At 36.7% G+C, this 26,141-nt stretch overlaps 2 protein-coding genes across 7 annotated transcripts in view; both read left to right on the top strand.

Annotated features, from left to right (window-relative positions):
- The first annotated feature begins 403 nt into the window (after nt 1–403).
- LOC128512853 (guanylate-binding protein 1-like) lies at nt 404–17,465 on the top strand. Its single transcript, XM_053486319.1, has 11 exons — nt 404–542; nt 3,391–3,590; nt 3,901–4,028; nt 5,961–6,070; nt 7,595–7,803; nt 8,721–8,963; nt 9,112–9,260; nt 12,277–12,408; nt 13,551–13,763; nt 14,198–14,300; nt 16,495–17,465. The coding sequence occupies exons 1-11, from the start codon at nt 460–462 to the stop codon at nt 16,851–16,853; spliced, it is 1,929 nt and encodes a 642-aa protein (XP_053342294.1). The 5' UTR covers nt 404–459; the 3' UTR covers nt 16,854–17,465.
- A 5,259-nt stretch (nt 17,466–22,724) lies between these two features.
- Nucleotides 22,725–26,141, top strand: part of per2 (period circadian clock 2) — a 45,593-nt gene continuing 42,176 nt past the window's right edge. For all 6 annotated transcript variants that reach the window (XM_053486311.1, XM_053486317.1, XM_053486316.1 and 3 more), the window contains exon 1: nt 22,725–22,848. The gene's annotated coding sequence lies outside the window, so the exon portion shown is untranslated. The remainder of the gene's footprint in view (nt 22,849–26,141) is intronic.

Here is a 26,141-nt window from a genome sequence, read left to right on the forward strand (position 1 = left end):
GTATTACACTGGTTTTATTGTTTGCACTGATTTTGTACATGAGATGCTAGTGTTCAATAAGATTGTTTGTATCTCTTTGAGACATGAGGTTGTTGTTGTTGTTGTTCTTTTGAGGAGCATTTGCATGCTTCTGATGTTATTGTCCATGTGCATAATGTTTCAGGTATATCACCTCATGAGACATTCCAAATGTCTTACGCTACAGACTGATTTTAATATGTTGTTCCTTATGGCTGTATTGCATAATGAAACATTGAGGTATCTCATAATACCATACTTTACAAAGTCGTTGTGCAGGTTTTTTGAGTGCTTTGCTCTGTTCCAATTACCAAGGGCGTTTTAACTATTTTTTTTTAACTGTTGCCAATATACTTTTACTCTCGCTTTCACTTTAAGAAAAGTATTCTAATGCTATTTTGACAAGCCTGTTGCCTCAGGATATTTACCCAAAGCAACCTCATGTGTCCTTTCAATTTCAAACTGGATAAAAGCTGCTGCGTTTTAGTCACATCAAACCATACAGCTGATCTCAAACAGCGGAGGTAGGCATTGTTCATTGTTGTATCTATAATAAACAATAAAGACTAAGCGTAATAATGTTATAGGAATCTAACTGTGGTACAGCTATGGGTTTTTTCGTATTTTTTTTTTTCATGTCCGGGTTTTGATGACTGTGGATAAATATGTTTTCACGGAGGCTCCAGCGGCCGTGGTTGTACCTTTTGACATTCACACATTCTCGATCCCCTCTTCCATTTCTTAATAAATAAATTCACAAAAATGACAGAATGCATATTTTCTTACACTTGAGTGGACAGAAAACCGGTACATGGAATATATTCTTGTATCTTCTAAAAACCTTATCTTTCAGAAACTCTGGTTACCGGCGCTTTATAGCGATGCAGTCACTATGAAAACTGTTCAATGATGTAGTCTGTTATTAATACTAACCACAACCATTACATTTTTAAAAAGCAGTTTGTTTATATACATTTAAAATATAGAATTACATTTCAGTAGCTGTGTGACTAAGGGAGTGACACATGTAAAGCCAAATGTCCTAGAATCCAGTTTAGATTTTCGAAATTCTGTTTATTTTTTTAATTAAATATAAAATAAAAAATGAATAGCTTTCAAATTATGGGAGTTACATATGCAAAACCAATTCCATTATAATCCAGTCTATTGATACTGATTACAACCATTAGCTCTTAAAAAAATCCGTTTGATTATTTTTTTCTTTACTCTTGCAAAAAAAAATATTATATTTTAACAGCTTTTTTTTATGTGGGTTATGCATGTAAAATCAATTCCACTATAAACGAGTTGTTACAATCATTAGATTTTTAAACTTTAGTTTGTTACATGACAGTCTACAAGAATTAGATTACAAACTCTAAATATTATTTTAAAAAATTAATAATACATTAAGATCTATAAAATGTAAGCATTTTTATCTTTTTTTAAAAAGGTTTTTAAATTCTACTTTCTATTTCTATTTTTCCTTTGTTTTGTTTTAAGATTTTAGACAGTTCAAGTGTTCTTGGGCACCCTCTGGTGGCCACGGGAGCCCTAAGCAGGAACTTGGTTAACTAACTTATGCAGCTCTATTGATCTGACAGCATTCGACTTAAAGGAGCTCATTGTTGTGAAATAATAGTAATGAAACAAACAAACAGTGTTATGCTAGCTACCCATAAATTAATAAGTTACTGTTACTAGTTACTTTTCGGTAATTATATTCAGTAAAATATTACTATTACAGGGGAATTTTAGTTCAGAAATGCCCCAGAGTACAAACAAAACAGTTTATGACCAAACTCCTTCTCGAAACCAGACCCAGAAATCCCCACTCCAAGCTGCCACTATTAGCTGAACAAAGGCATGAGAGTCTTCCACCATCAGTTTACTAATTCCACGGTCACTAGTGTTGGGGGACATTACTTTTTAAAGTAACTAATTACATTACACAATTACTGTATTTAAAAAGTAATCAGTTACATTACAGCATTACTTTTTGATAAAATAAATGATCTATTTACTACTACTACCCCTATCTCACTTATGCGGTTTCGCGCGGTGGCAGTAAGTACGGTTCTCCATGATTCACCGTGAGTTTTGCCACTGTGATAAGGTTTCCATCTTTCATAATGACGGAGAACAGATTAATACTATTTACATGTGTTACTATGGAAAAAACTAAATTGGACTACGACCAAACAAGAAATTAGGAACAAATTATGCTTGTGACCCGAGGTTCCACTGTACTTATTACTTTTCTGTAAATATATTTAGATTGTTAATACTAGTTTATATCTTAAATAATGGGTCATTTTTGCATTACTTTTTTAATTTGTTTTCCGTTTTCAAAAAAAAGAGAGTTGCATAATTTTCCTAAATGAGTCAGGATAATGGTGAATTAACAGTTCATAATAACATTTGACAAATGTCATGTAGATGTATTTTTATCTGATTATAAAACAAAATCAATTTAATTGTTTAAATTAATTGAACTAACAAATGTGAGGATGATAGGACATAGTAATTTTAAGTCGTAACAAATTTTTTTGCTAATGTGTTCAAAAGTTTTGAGTGAAAGCTGTTTCCAAAAAAAAATGAAGAATGAGGAAAATTTGAATTTTCAGTTTATGTAAGCTAGCAACAGGCAGGACAGATGTAAATGTTATACTAGTCTATTTTATTACATACGTGACATAGCTGCATAACTTTATCTTTTGCCTATTTCCCCTCTTCTTTTTTCCTCTTTATTCGAAACTGGGCATCTGATAGATTGGTTCTAATAGGTTGGTGTGTGATAGTTACTAAAAAATTAATATATTACTATTACTGTGTTACTATTGAAAGGTAACATGTTATATTACTAGCTACAAATTTTTTTTCTGGCTGTGTACTGATTCATTATATGTGAAATATTCAACTTTTTCATTTATTTTCGATGATTACAGCTGATATTGAGACATCAATGAGAGAAAAAAAATGTTGACAAAATAGTTGTTTCTATCCTTTTGTACAAAATAATGCTTTGTTACTTGACCAATCAATTATCCTGCAGGTTCTGAGACAAGAGATATTATTTTTAAAACATCACTTTGTTCTAAATTATATCTAAATATGTTTTATTAATGATGTCATATTGAACATAGTGATCAGCAGAAAGTTACAGGAAGACCATCATCTGGGATTAATTTTTCTCCTTAAGCTAAGAGAGATGTGCTTTTTTTTTTTTTTACCTTTGCGAGCAGAGATTTTGTTGTTTGCTTTATTTGGGGTAAATGCCAGTACTGTTGTACATCTGTCAATGCCAGTACATCTATCCATATCACAAATTGTCTGTCACATTAAGCATATGTTTTCATGTGTTTTCATTAGAGAGTCAGAGAGAACCATGTGCAGCCCAATGACAAAACCAATTTGTTTGGTGACAAATGTGAACAGTTCACTATGTGTAAACACCAGTGCCTTGGAGTACCTGTCCAATAATGACACCCCAGTGGTGGTGGTGTCTGTGGTGGGACTCTATCGCACAGGAAAGTCTTACCTTATGAACCGCCTGGCAGGCAAACAAACAGGTGAGTTTTGTTTTTAAAGCCATTCTCTTTTATTTCACAATTGTTGTAACACTGATTACATTGGGTGAATCTTTTTACTTTGTGACATTTAGACAGAGAATTAAACTCCTCAAAAACAATTTGTGGATGATTTCTTTATGAAAAAAAGAAAGGAAGTCTTCTTAATGGCTTTTAATTACTAGAGGTGTGTGCACCAGTGTTGCTTTATGTGCAGCAGGTGAATACTTACCTCAGCCCAAAATGCCTAGAACAGTTAATTTTATTTAGTTTTAAATAATACTAAAAATAACATGAAGGTTAATGGTTGCAGGATTTGCCCTGGGCAGCACCATTGAGTCGAAGACTAAAGGCATTTGGATGTGGTGTGTGCCACATCCTTATAATGCTAAACAAACTCTTGTGTTGCTGGACACTGAGGGACTGGGGGACATTGACAAGGTGAGGACAGTATCATCATACTAACACAGTAAATACTGCATGCATTACTATAAAGATGCATGTTTTAAAAAGACACTTTACTTGAGACACTGGAAAAAGCAAAGTTATAAATGCATTAAAAGATTTTTTTGTTTTTAATTATTTTTTATAATTAGGTTCAGTAGGTCCATAATTGCATGTCTACATGCAATTGAATTTCCTTTCCATGCGTATACAGTATAAGCCTTAGTGTGCTTTAGTAAAAAAACAATCTCTAAGCCATGTTACTGAGAGATTGGTAATTATAGTGTATAATTCAAGAGTGTTCGTGGTTCTGTCTATGTGCTGGCCAGCACATTGGGAAACGGACAGTTATTTAGTTAGATGAATGTGTGAATTTTTCTCTAACAGGACTTTTCTAGTCAACTAATCATTTATTCAGGTTTTTTAGACAGAGTCTTTATTTTATGGATGGTCAACTGCAGTAAAAAAGTATTTGCCCTTTTATGATTTATATATATATATATATATATATATATATATATATATATATATATATATATATATATTAAGGTTCTCCTTGGGAGTGACAAGGATTGATAGGATCAAGAATGAGTACATCAGAGGAACAACCCATGTTAGATGTTTTGGAGATAAAGTCAGAGAGGCCAGATTGAGGTGGTTTGGACGTGTTCAGAGGAGAGATGGTGAATATATCAGTAGAAAAATGCTGAGGTTTGAACTGCCAGGCAGGAGGTCTAGAGGAAGACCAAAGAAGAGATTTATGGATTCAGTGAGAGAGGACATGAAGTTAGTTGGTGTGAGAGAAGAGGATGCAGAGGATGGGGTTAGATGGAGGTAGATGATTCGCTGTGGCGACCCCTGAAATAAACAGCCGAAAGACAAAGAAGAAGATTACACAAAGATAAATCTGAGTGAATACAAAATATTATTAAATTATGTAATTTATTAAGAAAAAGCTGTGCAAACCTGCCTGGCCTGAAGTGAAAAATAATTGACACTTAACCCAATTCCATCATTAAAAGGAACAACTGCAATCAAGCATTTGCAATAACTGGCAGTAATTCTTTCATTTCGCTATAGAGGAATTTTGGCTCACTCTCCTTTGCAGAATTGTTTTAATTCGTCCACATTGGAGGGTTTTGGAGCAGGTATTTAGATGTTGTTCTTTTATGAGCTTCTGGATGAGCTGTCATTCTGCTTTTGGAGTAATTTGGTGGACTGGCCACTCTTGGGAAGGTTGAGCAATGTTCCAAGGTTTCTCCATTTGTGCCTCACGTCTCTCACTGTTGTTTTACTAAGTCCTTATAAATTGCTTCGGAACCCTTTCCAGACTGATACATGTCAATTACTTTGTCATCTGTTCTTGAATTTCTTTACATTGCGACATGATGTGCTGCTTTTTAAGATCTTTTAGCGTGCTTGACTTTGTCAGACAGATTTTATTTAAGTGATTACTTGATTCTACAGGTCTGGTAGTAGTCAGGCCTGGGTGTGGCAAGTGAAATTTACCTCAGCTTTTCATAAAATGTGGTTAATCACAGTTCATTCTTGATTAAGTGTGGGGATTTTTTTTATTATTATCATCATTTCTTTATGTAGGGCCAGGGAGGTTTAAACAGCTTTTTTCCCCTAATCATTATATTCAAAACTGAATTTTGTATTTAAACTGGTTATCTTTATTTAATATTAAAATTGGTTGGATGATCTGAATCATTTGGTTGGATGATCTGAATCATTTGAATCAAGTGTGACAAATATGCATAAAAATTACAAGAATCAGTGCTGAGGATAACTAAGTAATGATGGTGCATACCTCTGACTTGGAAAAGGTAAGGGAAAAAGTTTGAATGACTTTATTCTTTACTTATTACAATCTAAAGTCATATCCCTCGGTTTCACATGTTTGGTATTATGTTGATATTGTTTTAGGGAGACTCTAAAAACGATGCCTGGATCTTCTGTCTAGCTGTTCTTCTGAGCAGCACTCTGGTCTACAATAGCCGTGGAACCATCGACAACACAGCAGTGGAAAAACTACAGAATCCTTCATTGCACTATTAAAAATTTACTATATAAAATTATTCCTCATACCTACAGAGCCACTCTTTTCTTTTCTCAGTTTTTCTTTTTACTTTGACACAATTTCAGTCCTGGAATATGCCTGTGCAATTAGGGAAGAAAAACTTAACTGAAGTGACTCTCTAGTCATTCAGGTCTTCACCTGACTTCATTTTAATGCTACATATTGTTGCAACAACACACCATAACACTCCCTTTAGAGGGTTGTAGTGTAGCCACTATGCCTGGTGGATGCATTCTTCATGTGCATCCCTTCTTGCCTTGACATGACCATCACTCTAGAACAGGGCCAATCTGAACTTGTCAGACCAAGTTTTGTACATTGCTCTAAAGTCCAGTCTTTATGCTCCTCTAAGAAATTCAAATTCTGAATAATCTCCCTAGCAAGTGGTATTCTTATGCCCACTTTTTCCAACCACCTTCCTTCCTTCCTTCCATGATAGTTTACCAATATCCTTACAGGATTTGGAAATTTTTTTCATTAATTTCAATTCTTTTAAAGTAGTGATTTTTTGGCCAGGCAGTGTATAAACATAGTTCTTTAATCAGCACAAAAGCAACATTATTAAGACATTATCAAACATTGTGTGCATTAAAAAGCCTCCAACAGTTGTTTTTCTCCAAAATCTGCGATTTAATTATTATGAATGCTTACATCAGTCTCAAAACACAGTGAGGTGCTAATTAGTCTCAAAACACATGCACTAGAAGCTGCACACACTTACAAAAAAATGTCTGTGCTGTGCCCACAACCACACAACATTTACTCAATATTTTTGAGGCAGTAAACATTGGCATCCTATGTGGCAGGAGTGAATTATTTGAATAGTTGTAGCTTTGTAGCTTTTAGGTGGTGTAGTGGTTAGCACTGTTGCCTTGCACCTCAGGGTCCGGGTTTGATTCCCAGCCAAGCTTAATTCCTGTCTCTGTGTGCATGGAGTTTGCTTGGCGGGTTTCCTCCAGGTACTCCAGTTTCCTGCAGATTGGGCTAAATGGCGTTCCCAAATTGCCCGTAGTGTGTGAATGTCTGTGTGCTCTGCGATGGATTGGCACCCTGTCCAGGTTGTAGCCCGTCTTGTGCCCTAAGTATCCTGGGATAGGCTTCAGGCCCCCCGTGACCCTAAATACAGGATGAAGCATTATAGATGCTGAGTAAGTGAGTAAGTTACATGATAAGCTCTTTTACATGCTGCGCTTGTTTTTTTAATTGAGAAAATGCCACATTTATTGTCTCATGTTTAATGCAGTTGTGAAGCTCTTCAATAAATCTAGGCTTTATTTAACAGCTTCCAAAATGGATTTTTTTTCAAAGGTTCATGGTCTTGAATCTGGAAATCTGAAGAAAAAAAATTGTCATACAGCATCACAATAGTAACTGAACAGGAATATAGATATCATAGTAATATCATATCGGGGAGTCGTTGGTAAATCCCATCACTGACATTTACTGTACAGTTTAGTCATGATTCCTTAACATGCTGCAGCTATGTCACAGAGCTTTCAGAGCAGATTAAGATCAAATCACCTCCATCCAGAGCAGCTGAGGAGGAGGAAGTAGAAGACTCTCATTTTGTGCAGTTTTTTCCTAACTTTATTTGGACAGTTCGTGATTTTTCATTGGAGCTAGAGCTTGAGAAAAGGGGTCGAGTGACTGAGGATGAGTACCTGGAATTTGCCCTGCAGCTGAAGAAAGGTAAAAGTGACATCTCTGCACAAATAAACTGGAGAAAAATGTATACTTGTAGTCTCACACTCACCAAGGCTATGCAATTCATACATAACTTACTGTAATGTGCACTCACTGACTGATTTATTAGGAACCTCTTGCATCTGCACATTCATGCAAATGTCGAATGGCATGGATATAGAAGCCAGAATCTTTTTGTCTGCCTTATGTGTAATTTTACTCCTTATTCTTAGCTGATTGCCTACCTGTCAGAGCTATAGTAGTACTGTAGTATATTTAATACTATTAGTATAGTAATACTGCAGTATATTTAAAATTGTAAAATATTTGTTGTATCCTTTTAAAAAGCTTTAAATTTTTCATATTATTTTATAGTCTGTCATCTGGCATTTTCTTCTATGTTATTTGGTGCATCTACCTTTTTTTCTGTGTCACATTAGAGTCACCAAATAAAGCTAAGGCAAATGATGAGTTTGCAGCTTTGCATGTCTGTCACTGCCATAATTATTAACAAATCATGGATTTGGATCATCCTATATGGATGAAACATTATTTAAAGAAACTGTAGATATTGCCAAGCAGTTGGTGGCATTCCAGGTTAAAAAAATAAAACAAAAGAATAATTTGCAGGGCACAAAAAATCAGATGCAAGGCATGCCACTGGCATTTATTCTTACTGAAATGCAAGATAAGTAGTGTTAGCTGGTTCTCTTTGAACAGGGATACGTAGGCATGAAACTCATAAACGAACATTTATGGGGAGAAAACAAAATGCCTTTAATTTTGTTAGTTATTTCAGTCTCTTTCTATCCTTTAAAATTATACTGGCAGGTAAATTGAGTACACTATTATCCTTCAATGTGAATGTGATCTGAGCTGATGTTAACGATTTTGTCTGTTTCTTTGTTTTATCTGTAATACAGGACTTAGTATGAAGAACACCAACTACAATCTTCCAAGGCAGTGCATTCGAAACTATTTTCCAACCAGGAAGTGCTTTGTTTTTCCATTTCCGGCCCCCGAGGACAAAATGGTTCGTTTAGAGACTCTGGATGAGGGTGAAATTTCCCCTAAATTTCTTAATGTCACAAAGCAATTCTGTGACCATGTATTTGCAGCAAGCAAAGTTAAAACACTTAAAGGAGGATACAGAGTCACAGGGAGAAGTAAGCACTACATTATTTTTCCCTTAATGTTGATTATCTTTACAAACATTTTCTGTAGTTTTTTAGCTAACTATTTTACCCATAATTCAATATGTAGATGTTACTGTATATGCTGTGACACAGTCACTCTCTTTCCGTTTGCGGACAGTCTTTGGTCACCTTGTGCAGTCATATGTGGAGACAATTTCTAGTGGCAAAGTCCCTTGTCTGGAGAACGCTGTGGTTGTAATGGCACAGATTGAAAATCAGACAGCTTTGCAGGAGGGTCTTAAGGTCTATCAGAGTGGAATGGAACAGGTAATGCAATACACACAAACATACACAAAAGGAATGAAAAGGCAATAAAGACATGAAAGGGAGCACATTAAAATAAATTTTTTTGTAATTTAATGCAAAAGATGATTCAAGCCTTTAATTGCCCTTACTATTCTTCAGTATAAATACGGTGTCCCTCCGTCTGCTGACTTGACAGTCCAATCTTAATGGCCAGTCCTTTAGCTCTTTTAAACTGATGGTATGCCAGCAATCCTATTGACATAGGCAAAAAAAAAAAAAGCACAATAATTTTTTTTTTTATACTAAATCAAACACTTTACATTGATTGCAAGTGTCCCACATGTTCCTGTTCTTTTCTGAATTTTACACAAAAAACCTTACTGTCAACTTCCATCATCTAATTCTCGGTTCAGTCCACACTCTTATTTTCTTCTGTACCAAAAAATTCATCCTGAAAATCACGATCTAATGTTATCTAGCTACACTATCCCCTGCAACCACCTTACAGTCAAAATCTCCTTTAGATTGCATGTCCTATATAGCAGATAATCTACATGAGTAAATCTCCCATCTCTCTTTTAAGCCAGCCTGTGTTCTTTCTTCTTAAAATATCTATTCACCACTGCCATTTTTATCCTTTTTTTAATCTACAGTAATCCATACCTTAACCTCTCTCTTAACGTTATGGCGCAATTCCCGAAACGTTTGTACTCTAAGTATATTTTAGGTAAGTCACACTTTCCACAGTGCAGCAGTCTTTATAAATCAGCGGTGTATGCAAGCATGGCACGTTATCAAAGTCGTATTAATGATGGAATTTATTGTAGGCCTGTTTAAGGATTTAAATTTATTTGATATCAGAACTAATAGAGTGACTTTTAATTAGCCTATTCCATAATGTGACTAATGCATTAAAATTGGCAATCCTTTTTATATTGAACAGTTGGCAAACAATTTGGCTCTAAGTGGCTAAGATCGTATAAATTGGTAATCATGGTGGTGTCCAGAATGCAACAGATATGGCAGCGATACAGCATGTTGTTGTGCTATACGAAGACGCCGCCGCAGTTATGGTGGCAACAGCCATGCTCCATATCATGGCTCTGCGTGGTTGCTTTTATTGAAGGTTTCTACCAATGGCAATCAAGAGTGTGTTGCACATAAGTAACCGCAGCTGTTTGTCAATCAATTAGGATTGTATACTCGGTTCGTTTCACTGCCACTACAGGTTACGTGAAAATATTAGCAACACTAGCGAATATTATATATTTGTCTATTATGGCATGCTATTGATAAGTTAACCCATGTCGAAATGAACATTATGGGAGAATTTTTTGCAATGTTTAATTTGCATAAATGGTGCTGTCTTTCTTAATGCTGTCATGCAAAAGGAGTTTAAAATCGATTCCTAAGCAATCGATGTCAGCCAATTCAGTACCTTCATTGTAGACAGCGCCTTGTAACGTTGGATGTAAGAGGCAGCAACTTACAGTAAGAAGACTCCCAAGGGACAGTTCGGGAAACACACTTAGAAAAGTTAACAACTTACGAAAGATATACAGTATCTTAAGAGTCTTCTTAGCGCGCTAAGAGTGTGCGTTATCGGGAAACCAGGCCCAGAAAATCAAGGTCACAGAGTCTAGAGGAAGAGTGTAGAGGCAAGGAAAAGTTGCTTGAAGAACAGGGTAAAGTTACCATAGTTTGTGATTATTTGGGGTGCCATGTCATCTGCTAGTGTTGGTCTACTGTGTTTTAACAAGTCCAAAGTGCAGCCAGGAGATTTTAGAGCAATTCGGGCTTATGTCTGCGGACAATCCTAAAGGAGGTGCTGATTCTTTGTCCAGCAAGTCTTAGCACCTGCCCACAGTGCCAAATCTACCACTAATTGTTTTGCTGACTGTGCAGTTACTGTACTTGTTTGGCCAGACAACTTACCTGACTTGAACTCCATAGAAAATAGCTATTGTCAAAGGGAAGATGAGAAACACATAACCCAACAATACGGGCAAGCTAAAGGCTGCTATCCAAGCAATTCTTAATACAGTATGCAGCGGATTTTTATTTTTTACTGTTGATGCCAGTTACATTTTAGCGCTAAAACATAAGCTGTAACTCCAATTAGAATAGTGTAAAAAAAAGACAAAAGCAGTCGGTTGATCTGGATGAAGTAAGCTGGAATTTATTGCAGCAACAAAGCCCAAGTGAGTCAACCCAACTGCAAGATAAAGAACAGGCAAAAAGCAAACTGCTTCAAGAACAGGCAAAAAGCAGACAAATTCAATGACCACTCCTTATACTGTTGGCTGAGGGAGGGACTCAACAGTCTCCTCCCTAGGTTTTTCCCTTTTTTCTTATGTTATATATTTTTTTATCTTATATATATTTTTGTCTAAAAACATGCTTACAAATAACACTTTAGCAGTGTCACAGGCTGATCGCCTCCATACCAAGCTGCACTACATATAGTAATTATGCTAAAAGAGCCCTGACCAAGTCCTGAGTGTTTAAATTTATATACATTTTTTTAAATTTCTGTATAGTAAATCCCTTATTGATTGATCTTAGAAAATATTCTAATATTGTGAAATACTGGATTTGCATGAGCTGTAAGCCATAATGAAAAAAATAAAAATATATTTACATGTAATGAATCTAAACTTTTCAAGAGTTTCACTACTTAAATGAAATAATGTGATAAAATTAACTTCAAAATATTTTTTTTTAATGCACTGTATTCCAGGGTCATGAGCTGTATCTTAATGATACTGTCAAATACATCATCTTTCCAGTGCATTGTAAAAAGCAAAACTTAATATAACTTAACTTTGATTTAAACCCAAACTGAATCCTTGGAACGCCAGTATTTTTTCCCTTAAAAATACTTACTGAAAAAGTGTTTATTATGTCTACATTTACATTAATAAAAATGACTGTAACAAAAATTTGTATTTATAATTTGTTGATCATAAAAATATGATAAACTTGATATGGGCCATAAGACTAATCCAAAGCAAAATTAACTCTTAAATTTATGTAGGTGAAGAGTTTGTTCCCAGTCAAAGTGAGTGAATTATCTGCTGAACATCAGAAGATGAGCAACATGGCCAGCACTGAGTTTATGAAGCGTTCGTTCAAAGATGAAGGCCAGGAATACTTCAAGAAACTGGTGGTGGGTTTGGAACCACACACACACACACACACACACACACACATACACATTCCAAGGTTTATCCTTATTTTTGGTAACTACAGTTTTTATTTTAAAAACGTATTTATTTTTATCATATTTATTGATACAACATCTTGTGTGGATTACTCTTTTGAAAAACAATGTCAATGATCTCCCGGACAACCATCAAGTCATGACCCCATTTATATTGGATTACAAGCAAAATTTATTCTGGAAGCGTGCTCATATTTCAAAACAACCATAAACCAAATAGAATTTTCCCATAAGAAATAATGGAAACTCAAATTATTCGTTCCACAGCCTTAAAAAAATAAATACATGAAAATAATTAACACAAAATATGAAGTAAAAATAAAACAAATTAACCTGCACTTTACCTTTAAAAAAAGTAAAAATAAATCCCAACAGAAGTGTTTCCGTTTGTGCGCGCAGTGTATGTGTGTGTGTGGCACGGTGTCCAATGTGGCGTGCGCACACAGACACAAAGAGCATGCTGACCCTTGAGCAGAGAAAGAAATGGATTTTAAACCTCTCTAAGGAGCCTTGCTTTTGCTTTACACGCTGTACACACACGCATACAGACACAAAAATAAAAAATGTTTTACGTGCACACACATGGTCACAGTGTTATAGTAAACAGTACACACATGCACGGATGTTGATTATACCAGTAAGAGACGTGCACTAAAACACAGCAGGGGAGACGATTACCCACAATTCCACAGCAAAAGAGAGAGAAAAATCGTTGGCTCAGTTGTGATCATGTGAAGCTCAGCATCAAAACAAGAAGCGCATCCGTGATATATGAAACTCGGTACACGTAAACCAAGACTTGTTCTTTTTCCAAGTCGAAATTTATTTAAAATCTTTGCCCGTCCTGTGGAACGCTCATAAACACTATATGAATAGTAATTCTAATATTTAAATTTTTTAAAATACTGGAATTTAAAATTTCATGAGCTGTGAATTCAGAATATATGACAGGTAATTAAATCACAAAAGCAAATTTTTTTTAGAAGCACTGTATATACAGTATATACGTGTGTGTGTGTGTGTGTGTGTGTGTGTGTGTGTGTGTGTTCTGCATAATTTGAACGTCTTTGAATATACTGTATTTTCAGGAGGAAGTAGATAAGCACTATGCTGAGCTAATTGCTCAGAACATGGAGGCATCAGATAAGAAGTGCCAGCAGATTCTGTCTGATCTATATGAGAAGATGAATGAGCGTGTGCAGCGAGGGGAATATGCAAAGCCTGGAGGATATAGTCTCTATTGCACACACAGAGAGGATGTCATTACTCAGTACAACAGCCAGCCCAATAAGGGAATCCAGGTAAAAAAACAAAAACAATAATTTGTGCACCTTTTAATGTGACTGGTACAGTAGGTTAATTTAAGGAACGGGATGTCAAAAATAAAATTAGGACTATGATGTTCAATTGTTGCATGTTCATCACTACAGTGTATTTCCAAAAGGCATTTGGTTTACTGCGCTGAAATAAATACTACCCAATTAAAGCAGGATTATTGTACCAAATAGGTCACCAATAAAATGTACTCCATGGATTAGACTTGTTTCTTCATCTTGACCAAATTAAGATCTTGGGAATTTGGAGGCCATGTCATCACCGTAAACAAATTTTTCTCAAATCATTCCTGAAAGTTTGACAGTGTACATTGTCCTGCTAAATTTGCACTACACTGTTCAAATTAAGTGTGTGTGTGTGTGTGTGTGTGTGTGTGTGTGTGTGTGTTATCTGTTTGAAGGCCGATTTGGTGTTGGAGAGGTTTTTAAGTGAGAAAAGTGTGGAGGCAAAATTAATTCTCCAGACTGATGAACAACTGACTGAGAGTGAGAAAAAGGTTCAGGGTAAGATGAGCATGATCATATTATGTATTGTGTTTATTCATTATTTTGAATAATGGGGAAACCCCCTATAGATTGCATATTGGTGAACATTAAATTAGGGTGACTATTTTCTATATTCCCTAGTTGCTTTTGGACAACCACTAAATAGTCAGGAAGAGTCTAAGAATTATTATATTCCCAGACTGTTTTTTCCACAGAAATTAAGATACTATTATAATATTAAATATATAAATAAAACTAAAACTTTATAAAAAATGATAAAACAAAAATGAAAACGAATTTAAGTAAATGAATTATCCAGTTAAATCATCAAAATTAATTAACTAATTTAATATAACACATGTAATTTTTTTCACCTTTTATTAATCAACACGTTTTCTCCTAAACATATTGTTTTTTTTCTAAAAACGCTTTGGGAACATTTCTTTCCCATATGTGTATCAAACATGCCAAATTTTGGCTTATATAACCTCGGTCAGGTGACGTCATCTGATGAGGTTTATCTGCAGGTTATAAATAGGAGTGAATCGAAAACATCCTCAGGTCAATTTTTGTCTGAAAGGACGTCCAGTCACACCAGCAGTGGGTGAGGCGCTATCAATAAGAGGCGCAAACCCTGTTGACGGACCCTCTCCAGGACTCCCAGGAGCAGAGCTATCGGAGCAAATGCATAAAGGCGTAATCTGGGCCTCGTATGGGCCAGTGCACTTGTTCCAGTTTCCAGCCTCTCTCTACAGTGCTTTGTACTTAAAGAGACAAACCTGGCAGTAGGTTCCCTGTTGCCAGCCTCTCTGAAAGCGGCACAAGTTTTGACACTTCAGCTAGATGGGGGGGCGTTAGATGTTCGGCATCCTGAAACATGGCAGGAAGGAACAGAAGGGTTAGGGTTAGGGTTAGCATAGGAGAGTTCGCTGGAGATGAGATTTGGTGGCCGATGGTCTCGACTCCTGAGCACAGCGGGGGAGAAATATCACAAAGGCCAGCTCGTAGAGCTTTGCCTCCCGAACCTAGTGGTGGCGGTGTTTACGGCGTCGCCAAAGGGGCTGGAAGGCGAGGTGTTGGCATCAAGGAGGAAAGTGCAGCCCCTGTCCTTGATGCCCGTGAGGTTAAGCCACAGATTTCTCTCCGTGGCAAACATAGCAGCTATAGAAGGCCGTCTGTTTGGTGGCACGGATAAATAAATCTGTGGCTCGGCGTAGCTCTGCAAACGCCGCATTGTTGATAGACCTGCCAGTGCTCAGACCTCTCAGCAGGTCAGCCTGGTATACCTGCAAAACCGCTATGGTGTGCAGGGCAACACCAGCCTGACCCACTGCCTGGAAAAGCTTTTCCCACCGACAAACATGTTAGTGTTCACGGCTTGGTGGGGAGTGTGGGCTTTTCAGGGAGGATGAGCTTCCAGGAGAGAGATAGCCCACAAACGTCTCTTCAATCTGGGGTATCATTATATAAAACCACACTTTTATGTCATCAACGACATTTGAACAAATCGATCCTGCGGCTAGTCAAGGTGTAATCGTTCAAACGCACATTTTTTTACTACTTCCAGTAACTCCTCATATGTTCGGTTATCATTAGAGGAGCGCTCTGAGGTGGCTATCTCCATTTCTGCGGAAGCAAGAGAGGAAGTCTTTTCTGCCTATTCACAAGAAGCGCTGGAGCGCACTTGAGAAAGGGACGCTAAAACTACCTGATCCGGCGAGAGCGTAAGACAAAGGGGAAATTCTGTCTCATGCACGTCTGCCAGATCGGCACGTGAACCCCAGGAAGCACTCAGAAAAGAAAGTGTGGAGATCGCCTTCCGAAAGAAATCTGTCACATGGAGACACGCATCTCTTAAACTCTGCCATATTGGTATATTATTTAACACTTTCTTTCTCTTTGTTTGTATATTCGCTTGCACACACACACACACACAAACACAATGTGATCCTTGAAGACAAAAAGACCTGAGGATGTTTCCAGTTCACTCCTATTTATAACCTGCAGGTGCACCTCACCAGATGACGTCACCTGACCAAGGTTATATAAGCCAAAATTTAATGTGTTTGACATACACATGCTTCACAACCAGTAGAACAAAGAGATGTTCCCATAGCATTTTCATGCAGCATCGTAGCTTTTGAAAGGTACCTACTCTTTCTTTTCATTACCCTCTCATTCTCCACCTTTCTTTCATGATGATAATGTATAGAGGAGAAAGAGCAGGCAGCACTGTTGGAGCAGCAGTGTAAAGCAGAACGGAACAGAAATCTGGAGATCACACAGCTGATGCAGGAGGAAAAAGAGCACCATAAGCAAAGGATGCAACAGCTGGAGAAGAAGTTTGAGGAGGAGAAGCTTCATCAGCAGCAGGAGCTGGAAAGAGCACTGGAGAGAAAACTAGCTGAACAAAAAGAACTTCTAAAGAAAGGGTTTAATGAGAATGCCAAGATGCTAGAGATGGAAATTGAGCAACTTAAAAAAGAAAAGAATAAAGAGTCTGGAAATATTTTTAAGGATTTCTTTATGCCTATCTTAGGCACTGTGTTGTCCAAAGTCCTTAAATTATGAAAACAACTAATTCGTGTAATTATTTCTAATTTATAGTGAAGCTTTAGTAACTATAAAAACACAGCAAATATCAGTTAAAGAATATGAAAAATTATATAAATCAGGTAAGAAAAAATAACTTTTAATGCTTTGTGATATGCAAGTATTTAGTCCACATTTTAATTTTGTAATCAATTCTAAAAATCTTCATGATTAAGTGTTTTACAGTGCAGTTAGAAAAAAGAAATGATGATGCTATAAGCAACTGTTAAATATGTATTTTTATGTGAGTAGTTCCTTATGTAAAATGGCACTTTGAGGCTATTTTATCTCCAAATATAACATAGCGCTGTAACAATGATTTTAGTTTACTAACTTCCACTTGTGAAGTTAGTGAAATGCAGTATAACTATAATATATTGTAATTTTTTATAATTTCTATACCATAACTGAAAATCCTTTGACATGTGCTTTTATTGCATTTATTGCTTTTATTATTAACTTTAGGGGTTGTGGTTGACAATTCACATCTGGCTGTTTCATTATGTCTCTATGACAACACTTTTTAACAGTTTGTTCAATTTGTTACTTATAGACTTAAAACCCTGGTAAAGTCAAAATAAAAAAGATGGATTAAAAATATTGCGTTGTGGTCTTTACAAACATACAGTAATTATGTTTAAGAAGGGGGGGGGGACACATACGATACACGTACACATGTACAGTATAATATATATATATATATATATATATATATATATATATATATATATTTTTTTTTTTTTACACTCCTCATATGTACTGTATGTGTGCGTAGTATAAGTGTGCATTAGTGTGTGGTTGGGCAGGCTAATGTTTATAAAACGCTATAATTAACTGCTCAAAAAAAAGTAAAACACTTACATTATGTACATTTTCTGTGGCATCGTTCTGATAAATGTATGCAGTGTCACAACATATTAATATAAATTCAACATTAATCTAAAATCTGTTCTTGAACTACTTTAGTCTTAATTATTACACACTCTTATATAATAAGTCGTATTACTCACTCTTAAACAAATATCAAAACACCAAGAGTGCAAATTAGTCGAAAATCATTTTAGAAGCCCCTTGGGTCCGAGTTAGAATCCATACATTTCCGTGCACTTGCAGCCACTCAACCCGTGCACTCACTGTCATGTTGAGTTTTATGATTTTAAAGATGTTTGAGGAGATAAAACGACGCTGTTTCTTTATAATCCTACAGGTATTGCACTACGAACCATTTACATTGGTTAATTTTTTTATTAATTTTCTGATTAAATTGCATTAAGGCCTTTGATTCCAGCTGGGAACGCCGCCCAGCCATCGGGTGTCAAGAGGAACTCCCACCTGTGGCTGTGGACCTGGGAAAGGCCAGTCTTGGCCAATGTCAGCAGGAGAGGTCGTCCTAGGGAGCGTTACCTCTGCGTGCCCTATTCTGTCACTCTGCCCGCCGACACCTCTCGCCAGCTGTGTGCCCACATGCCAGATGGGCAGTGCCTTCACTCCTTTCCTCCCCTTTTCCTCTTCCTCCCTCCTTAAACCCTTTTCCTTTCCTATTTTTTATGAATAAAATTACCCCTTTTCCTGTAGGACCTCGCCTCATGTCCATTGTGGTGCTACCCGTGTAAAAGATCATTACGTCGTTACAAGTAGATAATGTGTTTTATACACACACATACGCACACACTGGGGAGTCAGAAACTATCCACTCTGGATGTAAAAATTATTTTAATTCACTTTTAGAAAAGACAAATACATCATTTTTCTACATAATCAACTTGCTTTTTAATACATTTAAGTAAGTAACACTCAATGACAATGTAATCAGGGTCATATTTTCTAAACATGCTGTGTGGTATTTACTTTTTTTATTTATTATTATATGCTTAGGATTTATTGGCTTATATACATATAGCTTTCTTGAGAATGTTAAAATTATTATTAATAGTAGCAGTAGTTCTGAAATTCTTCAGAATTGGATACTGGTTCTGGAAAACAAATTTCATTCTTTCATGTTTAAAGGTCCTACACATCATATTTTTCATTAAATGTTAATATGATCTTTAGGGTCCTAATGAAAAGTTTGTATTATACGTTAATTAAAAATTCAAAAGAATTGTGTAAAAAAAACACTACTTTTACCTGGTAAAAACTAGCTCTGTTCTCAGCAACCTGTTTCAGTACATGCTAATTTAAATGCTCATGACCTCTGCTGATGCACCCCGCCCCCCCCCCCCCCCCCCCCCCCGTTCTGTGGGGCGTGACACGTCGGGTATAGCGACGGAAGTGTAGTCCAGTGCGGGCAATGCTTTGGACTGCATTACCCACAACGCAGTGCTTTGTGGGTAATGCAGTCCAAACTGGAAAACTATGGAATATGGAGCCCGAGCCTGTTTTCTTCAGTCGTTTTTGGTTTGATTTAAGTACGGAACCTACGCGGAAGTTTGTAATATCGCCTGACAACGCAGAAATTAAAAGAATGGACATGCATCGACTCGATTTGTCTCTCATCACTGCATGGGCATGAATTAATGGGCTGTTGCGCTGCCGCGAGCAACAACAACAAAAAGCGGAGAAACTTATCGAGAGAGATACGGACGCGATGTGTTTACTGATGTGTTTACATGACTTCTTAATCTTTGACAGACATCGTTATAAACCATTTAACGTTACAAAGGTAAGCATAATATAGTTTTCCGACTACGTACACAGTTTGCAACTAGACAATCACAGTAATGCATTGTTTATTATAAACGGGCGATTAGGGATTATATAGAGACGGATGTACACAGAGAAGAAGCCATAACCATGTTCTATGAGAGTATAAGTTAACTTACACTCCGCATTCATCGTGATTATTAGAAAAGGCGATCTGCAAAGATTCATAGAAAAAGAAATTACTCACCGAGCCTGGTGAAGATGAAGCAGGAACACGAAGCGTTAGTACAGATCCATTTTTTAGGAGCTGCTTCCTAGCAAAACCTGCTTTATATTGACCCGCGTTTATAAAGCAGACTGTGAAAAATTATTACTGCAAACATGAACGCATTTAGGACGGCGGGGACGCTGAAACTAAATTCAGCCACTGTGTTCTCAGCGGCTCAGATGTCGGTAGTGAATGACGACTGCTGTGTTCGCTATTACACCCAACAACTGTACAACACACTCGCTTAGGTGGCATTTTGCTCCAGCGGCGAAAAACACCAGTGTCAATCAACTAGTGTAGGAGCGGCCTCTTTTGGTATGGCGTCACACTGCAAGGCATTTGAGAATAACCTAATTTCAGAAGGGGCATGTTATTTTAATAAATGAAAAGAAAATCACTGGGCAGCTCTTTATCATCGTAGAGTGATTCTGTACGCACTCTTCTAACACACAGTTCAGTCCAAACAGCTTAAAAAAGTGCATGTAGGCCCGTATGACCCCTTTAACCACTGAGCTACCCCTGATTACAATAAGCTTTGTCCATCTGTTTACAAGTTTTTATATTTCCTCATTTAAAATGCTTTTGTGGCTGAAAGGATTCTTTAACTCCTTAAAACAATGTTTCTGCAGCGTGTCAACAGTGCGGGCTGAAATTTACACATTCACACTTGCACAGCAGCCACTGGGGAGATGGTAGCTTTGAAAGTAAAGAGCTGATAAGACAGTGTGGTCAACAGAAGTTTTAATATAACTGGAGTATAGATAATTTTTGACTTTGCTCACCCTCTTGTATGTGTCTACACATACCTATTAAATACATACATATTAGATATACTGTACATACAGTATACACACACACACGGAATGACTCCGTGCATTTGACAAAGAAAAAAATCTCTAAACAGGCCTTTGAGATCATGTGACTGCTAACATTTACATAATCACAAACAAACTTTGCAGAAGGACTGTAACAGTGTTTTTTTAAGACAGTCATAAGGCAGTACTGTAATATACTCAGACACAGTAGATGGCAGTGTGCTCCAGGAAAGAAGGCTCAAAGAACAGTAAGTGAATTATTGCCACAAATATGTGATTTATATATGTATGTGTGTATACACACACCTGGAATTGACTAAGCAAATAGTTAAGAGGCTTCCATTGGATAAATCCTACAGTGAATAATATGTTTCAGCTGGCAGAACGGTATTTAACCATAACAGATGCAGTAAGTAGCTTCTCATTCCTTAAACAACTAAGTCAAAAGACATATCCTGTAGTCGTAGCAGTAGAAAATAATACTCTGTTTAAGAACAGTCAAATTACTGACCTGCATCAAGCAAAGAAAACAACTAAGGAGATTGCTGAAACTACTGCAATTAAGAACTGAAAAACACATTATTAAACGTGAACCATCATCTTTAAAGAACAAATATGGTGGGAAAGAAATCTAAATGATTATGAACAGAGATCATCTAAATGGATGGATGGATGGATGGATGGATGGATGGATGAATGTGTGTAAGCACTCACTAAACAATAAACAGTTCAACTTGTACCAGATTCTCATTTAGCTTCTGCTCCAAAGACTTTCTTCACAATCTGTGTTATCAAGCTATCTTGAGGCAATACAATTAATAACACCTAAAAACATATTCAAGAAACTATAAAGGTACAGGGTCAGGTTTTAAAGTATAGAAAAATTTATATTCCAATATAGTGTACAACGTGTTATACAAGCAGTTATACAAAGTGTGTTAGAAAGTCAATGTGATCACCTTACACTAAAACCTCATGGAGACCAGTTATATGATCACAAAATATACAATTATACCAAATTAATCTGCACTAAGTATACATTATGTGACTGTGACCATGTCTGACTCATCCTGGTGCACCGCTGCTGGTTGGAGAACTTGTCGCATGGGTGCCCCTGTGGTCTGCTTGGGATGCATGTGGTGACTGGGGACAATTCCACCTTACCATGAAGATGGTCCTGGCCTCGGCTGATGCAGAGTGAGGACTTAAGACTGCAGCCACTTAATAGATCAGGACTGGAATTTCCTACAGTTTTTTACCTAAGCCTCCAATAATGAACTGGACTTATTAATTTTAACACATCTATTAGATTAAATGTCCCGTTATAGCAATGAGTGCAAAACAGCTCCTGCCACGTTATCACCCAAATGATGATGGGTTCCCTGTTAAGTCTGGTTCCTCTCAATGTTTTTTCCTACTGCAATCTCAGGGAGTTTTCCTTGCCACCGTCACCCTTGTCTTGCTTATCAGGGACATTCTTCTGATCATACTCATTTAAATATTTTTTTTAAACCATTGTTAAAAGTGCTATACAAACACCATTTTAAAATAAAAAATTTAGAATGTCCAACCTAATGTACAGAAAACTTTAAGAGTATTTGTATATATGGATTAGATTGCGATAGCATATACTGTAATATCTTATCATGAATAGTATATAAAGATCTTTTAACAGTATGTGTGCGTTACCAAAAATGAAAAACTATTTCGCAATGATCATATGACAGGTCTCCATAAGGTTTTAGCCTACGGCGACCACATTGACTTCCACACGCTAAGACACATTGTATAACTATTTGTATAACACACGTTGTGTGGAACCAACCGCCCTCTTCCCCCGCCGCTGCTGCTCCATTCACTCTCTCAGCTCCACAATACTGATTTGCCCACGCGAGCAGTACTCCGTCACTGGCCATGGGTTTCCACGTGAGGCCTAGGTCTGCCTTATATAAAGAGACTGACGGTGCTTTTATCCAATTGCCACATTAGACTCCTTGTTCCCGCCTACTTTCATTGGAAACGTAAATTTATGAGCGAAGCTGATTGGTCTGTGAGAGACTTGGCTGGTGGAGTTTGAATTGAGGTCATCGCTGGCGCTGGAGATTCAGGGCAACAGTAAAGGAAAGAGTAAACGTAAGCGAGTGCAGTGTGTCAGGCGGCACTGGAGGCTGAACCGAGAAGCCAGGAATTGCCCATTCATATAAAGAAGTTCGCCTTGGGAATCACAGTTGCACAGTTGGGTTGACAGGTAGGCTGTGTGGTTTTTTGTTTCGTTTTTTTTCTTCTTCTGCTATGTTTGGAGTGTTATGAGTTCTTGTATAACACAGGCATTTAATTGACCGCAATGTGTAATGCAAGTTGGACTGGAACATTTCCTTGTAAGGGCACAATTCTCGCAACCTATTTCTCCTTACAATAAAAAATCAATTTGCTTTCCAGTTACTGCTCACATCACATTATACCCCGAGATAGAAATGAGAAATATGCGTAACTCTCACGAGCGCGTCTTTAACCCACATTGTTTAAACACGCGCGTTGCATAACTGTGTCACGGAGTGGGTCAACGCTGGTCACGGTCTAATAATGTCCAGAAATAAAAAGGATGGTGGGAAAGCTCTATATGCGGTTGAATTCAATGTCTTATTAAAATAAGATGTAAAAATAGATCTCTCATATGGATCCATTGTTTAACGCAATTTTGTCGCATAATGTGTTTTATCCTTCAAAATCGACTAAGCACTAAGCAATCTTTCAGAGCAACTAAAGTCAAGTGGAAGACTCTAGAAAAGTCTTCCCAGTTTGTGATCTTAACTTAACCGAGTTAAACATCTTCGTGCCAAGACAAGCTTTTCGTGCCACCACTACTTGCGGGTTCATTATCTGATGGGATGTAAGATCAAAGATTTTACCACCCATGCCCTGTCTGGACAGAGTAATCCAGAAAACTTTACTGTAAAAGAACCCATTACTTCCTTAATGTTCTTACTTTTTTTCACATTTTAAAGTTTTTTGGACTTTTTATGATCTTGAAAGTTTAAGGAAAACAGTTTTGATTATGGTTGTCATGGATCCCTTGCATCTCCATGGGTGGGTGTCCAAATCTCCCCTCTGGTCTGTGTGCATGGAATTTTAATTTTCCTTCCAGTGCATGGTTGGTTTCCTCTGGGTATTCTGGTTTCCAAGGACGGGAGGCTGATTTTCCGTTTCCGAAAAATAATGAATGAATGGTTGTGTGTGTACTGTGCATGCCCTGCAGTTGACTTGTGCCTAAACCAGGGTCTGCCCTGTGCTACAGGTTTTTTTGTGATAGGCACAAGCCCCCTGACACTACACAGGATAAGTGTTATGGATAAATGGAAAATTAATTCACAACATTATATAATGTTCTTGAATGTAATTATTAGGTTAGAAAATTAGTATTTTTGCAGGAAACCAGCCCCAGGATTTGGTATTAATAGATTAGTAATATGGGTCTGAAATGTCAACTGATATAAATGCTAAAATAATGAGTTTAGTTAATTTATTCATTTCTTCATTTAATGTTTTAACTTAAGTCTGTACTTTATTTTTGGGCACAGTTAAAGTGAATTTCATCCAGAGACAGAAATACACCCTGGATGGGACATCAGTTGATTGCAGGACACTGTTTACATACAAATCAATTGTTGGAAACCAACATGGACACAGTCCTTATTCCACACAGACATGAATACTGTCTATGATGTAAATATTTCTATAAGACCATACAAAACTGCAGTTTCAGCAGAAGTTAGATGACTGTACAATCAGGAAACAAAGAGCCAGGAAATTTATTTCATGCAGTAAAATGACATAAGAGTTCCATAGTCTAAACAAAAATTCGACACAGCAGGCTTCTATACTGATGTACAAGAGGACACAAGCTTCATCATATAAACATATGGTTAGTGCCCAAGGTGGGAACAGGAGAAAGACATAAACAAGGACACAACATCATGACTCAAGAACAGAATTTACATAATCGGTAATCATGTGTGAACACAGACATTTAATTGAACTAATCTTAGATAAATAAACAATTTATCTATAAAAACATAGTAGCCAGTCATGGAAAATATCACTGATCACCTTAATACTGTGATAAAACATTGTGTATAGTGACATGAGTAGTCTCTTCCAGGATGGCTTACCCTCAGGCACAATAGCTCAGTGAATGGTTTAAAGAGGATGACAAAACAGGTATTTAAAATTTCATGCTGTGAGGTTTATATCCACTACATTTCTGGTTTTGATTTTGAATTAGCAGTTCTCACCAGCATCATAAAAGTTACATTTAAGGGGATTTTTTTAAGGTAGAGTTTATCTCCCAAGACAGTTTCAAAGTGCATTGAAGCTGATCAGCTGGCTTGTGATGGGTCAACACCTTAGTAAAACACTTTTAGTGTGATTTGTCCTCACCAACAAAACTAGCTATGTATGGGTGTTTAACACCTAATGTTAAATAAGTAAATTCATGTATAATAGCTAGCATGGCAAAAATAGTGTTCTTAAAGTATTTGTTTGGTTTCTTTGAATAATAGAATTTAAATTACTTTTAATTTTAGCCTCAGATAGCTTATAGTTGGGCCACAGAGTGTCTGATATCTTTATTGCATGTTTTTCTAGTTTGCAATATTAACAGCATGTCCATTTTACCAATGCATTTTATTAGGGCCAACAGCAAATAACAGAACAAATACTAATGTTAAGATGATGTTTTCCAACAAATATTCTCTTAAATTTTCTTTTTTTTTGTGAACCTACTGTACAGTATGTGTTTTTTGGATACTGGCCAAGAATGGCCAGACCTACATTTTGCTTACAAAATTACCAGATGTGCAAGCAAATACCAGCTGTCTGGCTCTCAATACTACATCATACTGTACCGGACTTCTTTTACCTACCCAGTTAGGAATGAAAATCTGTCACGCCTACTAGTGGCCAAGCTGCACTTTTTAGATCCCAGGAGCACAGTCCAAAAGCAAGACAAAATAATGACAAACACTGCATCAGGATTGTGACTGCTAAATAAGGTATAATGTGATGCATGTGTTTGCGAGTTAATTATTAAACGTGACCTATTCCTAGATTATGTGCACCAAATACTAATCTGGCTTTAACTGGTGTGCCTTTTTTTTATAAAAAAATAATTTAGTAAAATAATTTAGCATTATGTTTATTACCTGCTAATACTCACTGATTGTTGATTTAAAAGTAAATATTTTCAGATAACAGAGTTATTACTGACCAGTTAATCCATTGAAAAGCTAATCTGTTAAATTTGCTAAAACTGTAAGCTAAAATGTGCAGCTACCTAGTGTGGAAAGATCCTGGAAAATCAAAATGTGCTGTTTTGAGGTGATGAGAAAACGTATAAGTGTTTTCTTTTTAAAATTAGATTTATGTAAATGAAGAAATTAAGAAGCAGAAATGCATTTAAGTACAGTACATGGAAACTGGTGGGCGGTTTAGACATCTGGTGTTATGGATGCAAGGATTCATTTTTAAATATTTAACCATATT

Source organism: Clarias gariepinus, chromosome 25, assembly GCF_024256425.1.
Source record: "Clarias gariepinus isolate MV-2021 ecotype Netherlands chromosome 25, CGAR_prim_01v2, whole genome shotgun sequence".
In the NCBI taxonomy this organism is placed as follows: Eukaryota; Metazoa; Chordata; class Actinopteri; order Siluriformes; family Clariidae; genus Clarias; species Clarias gariepinus.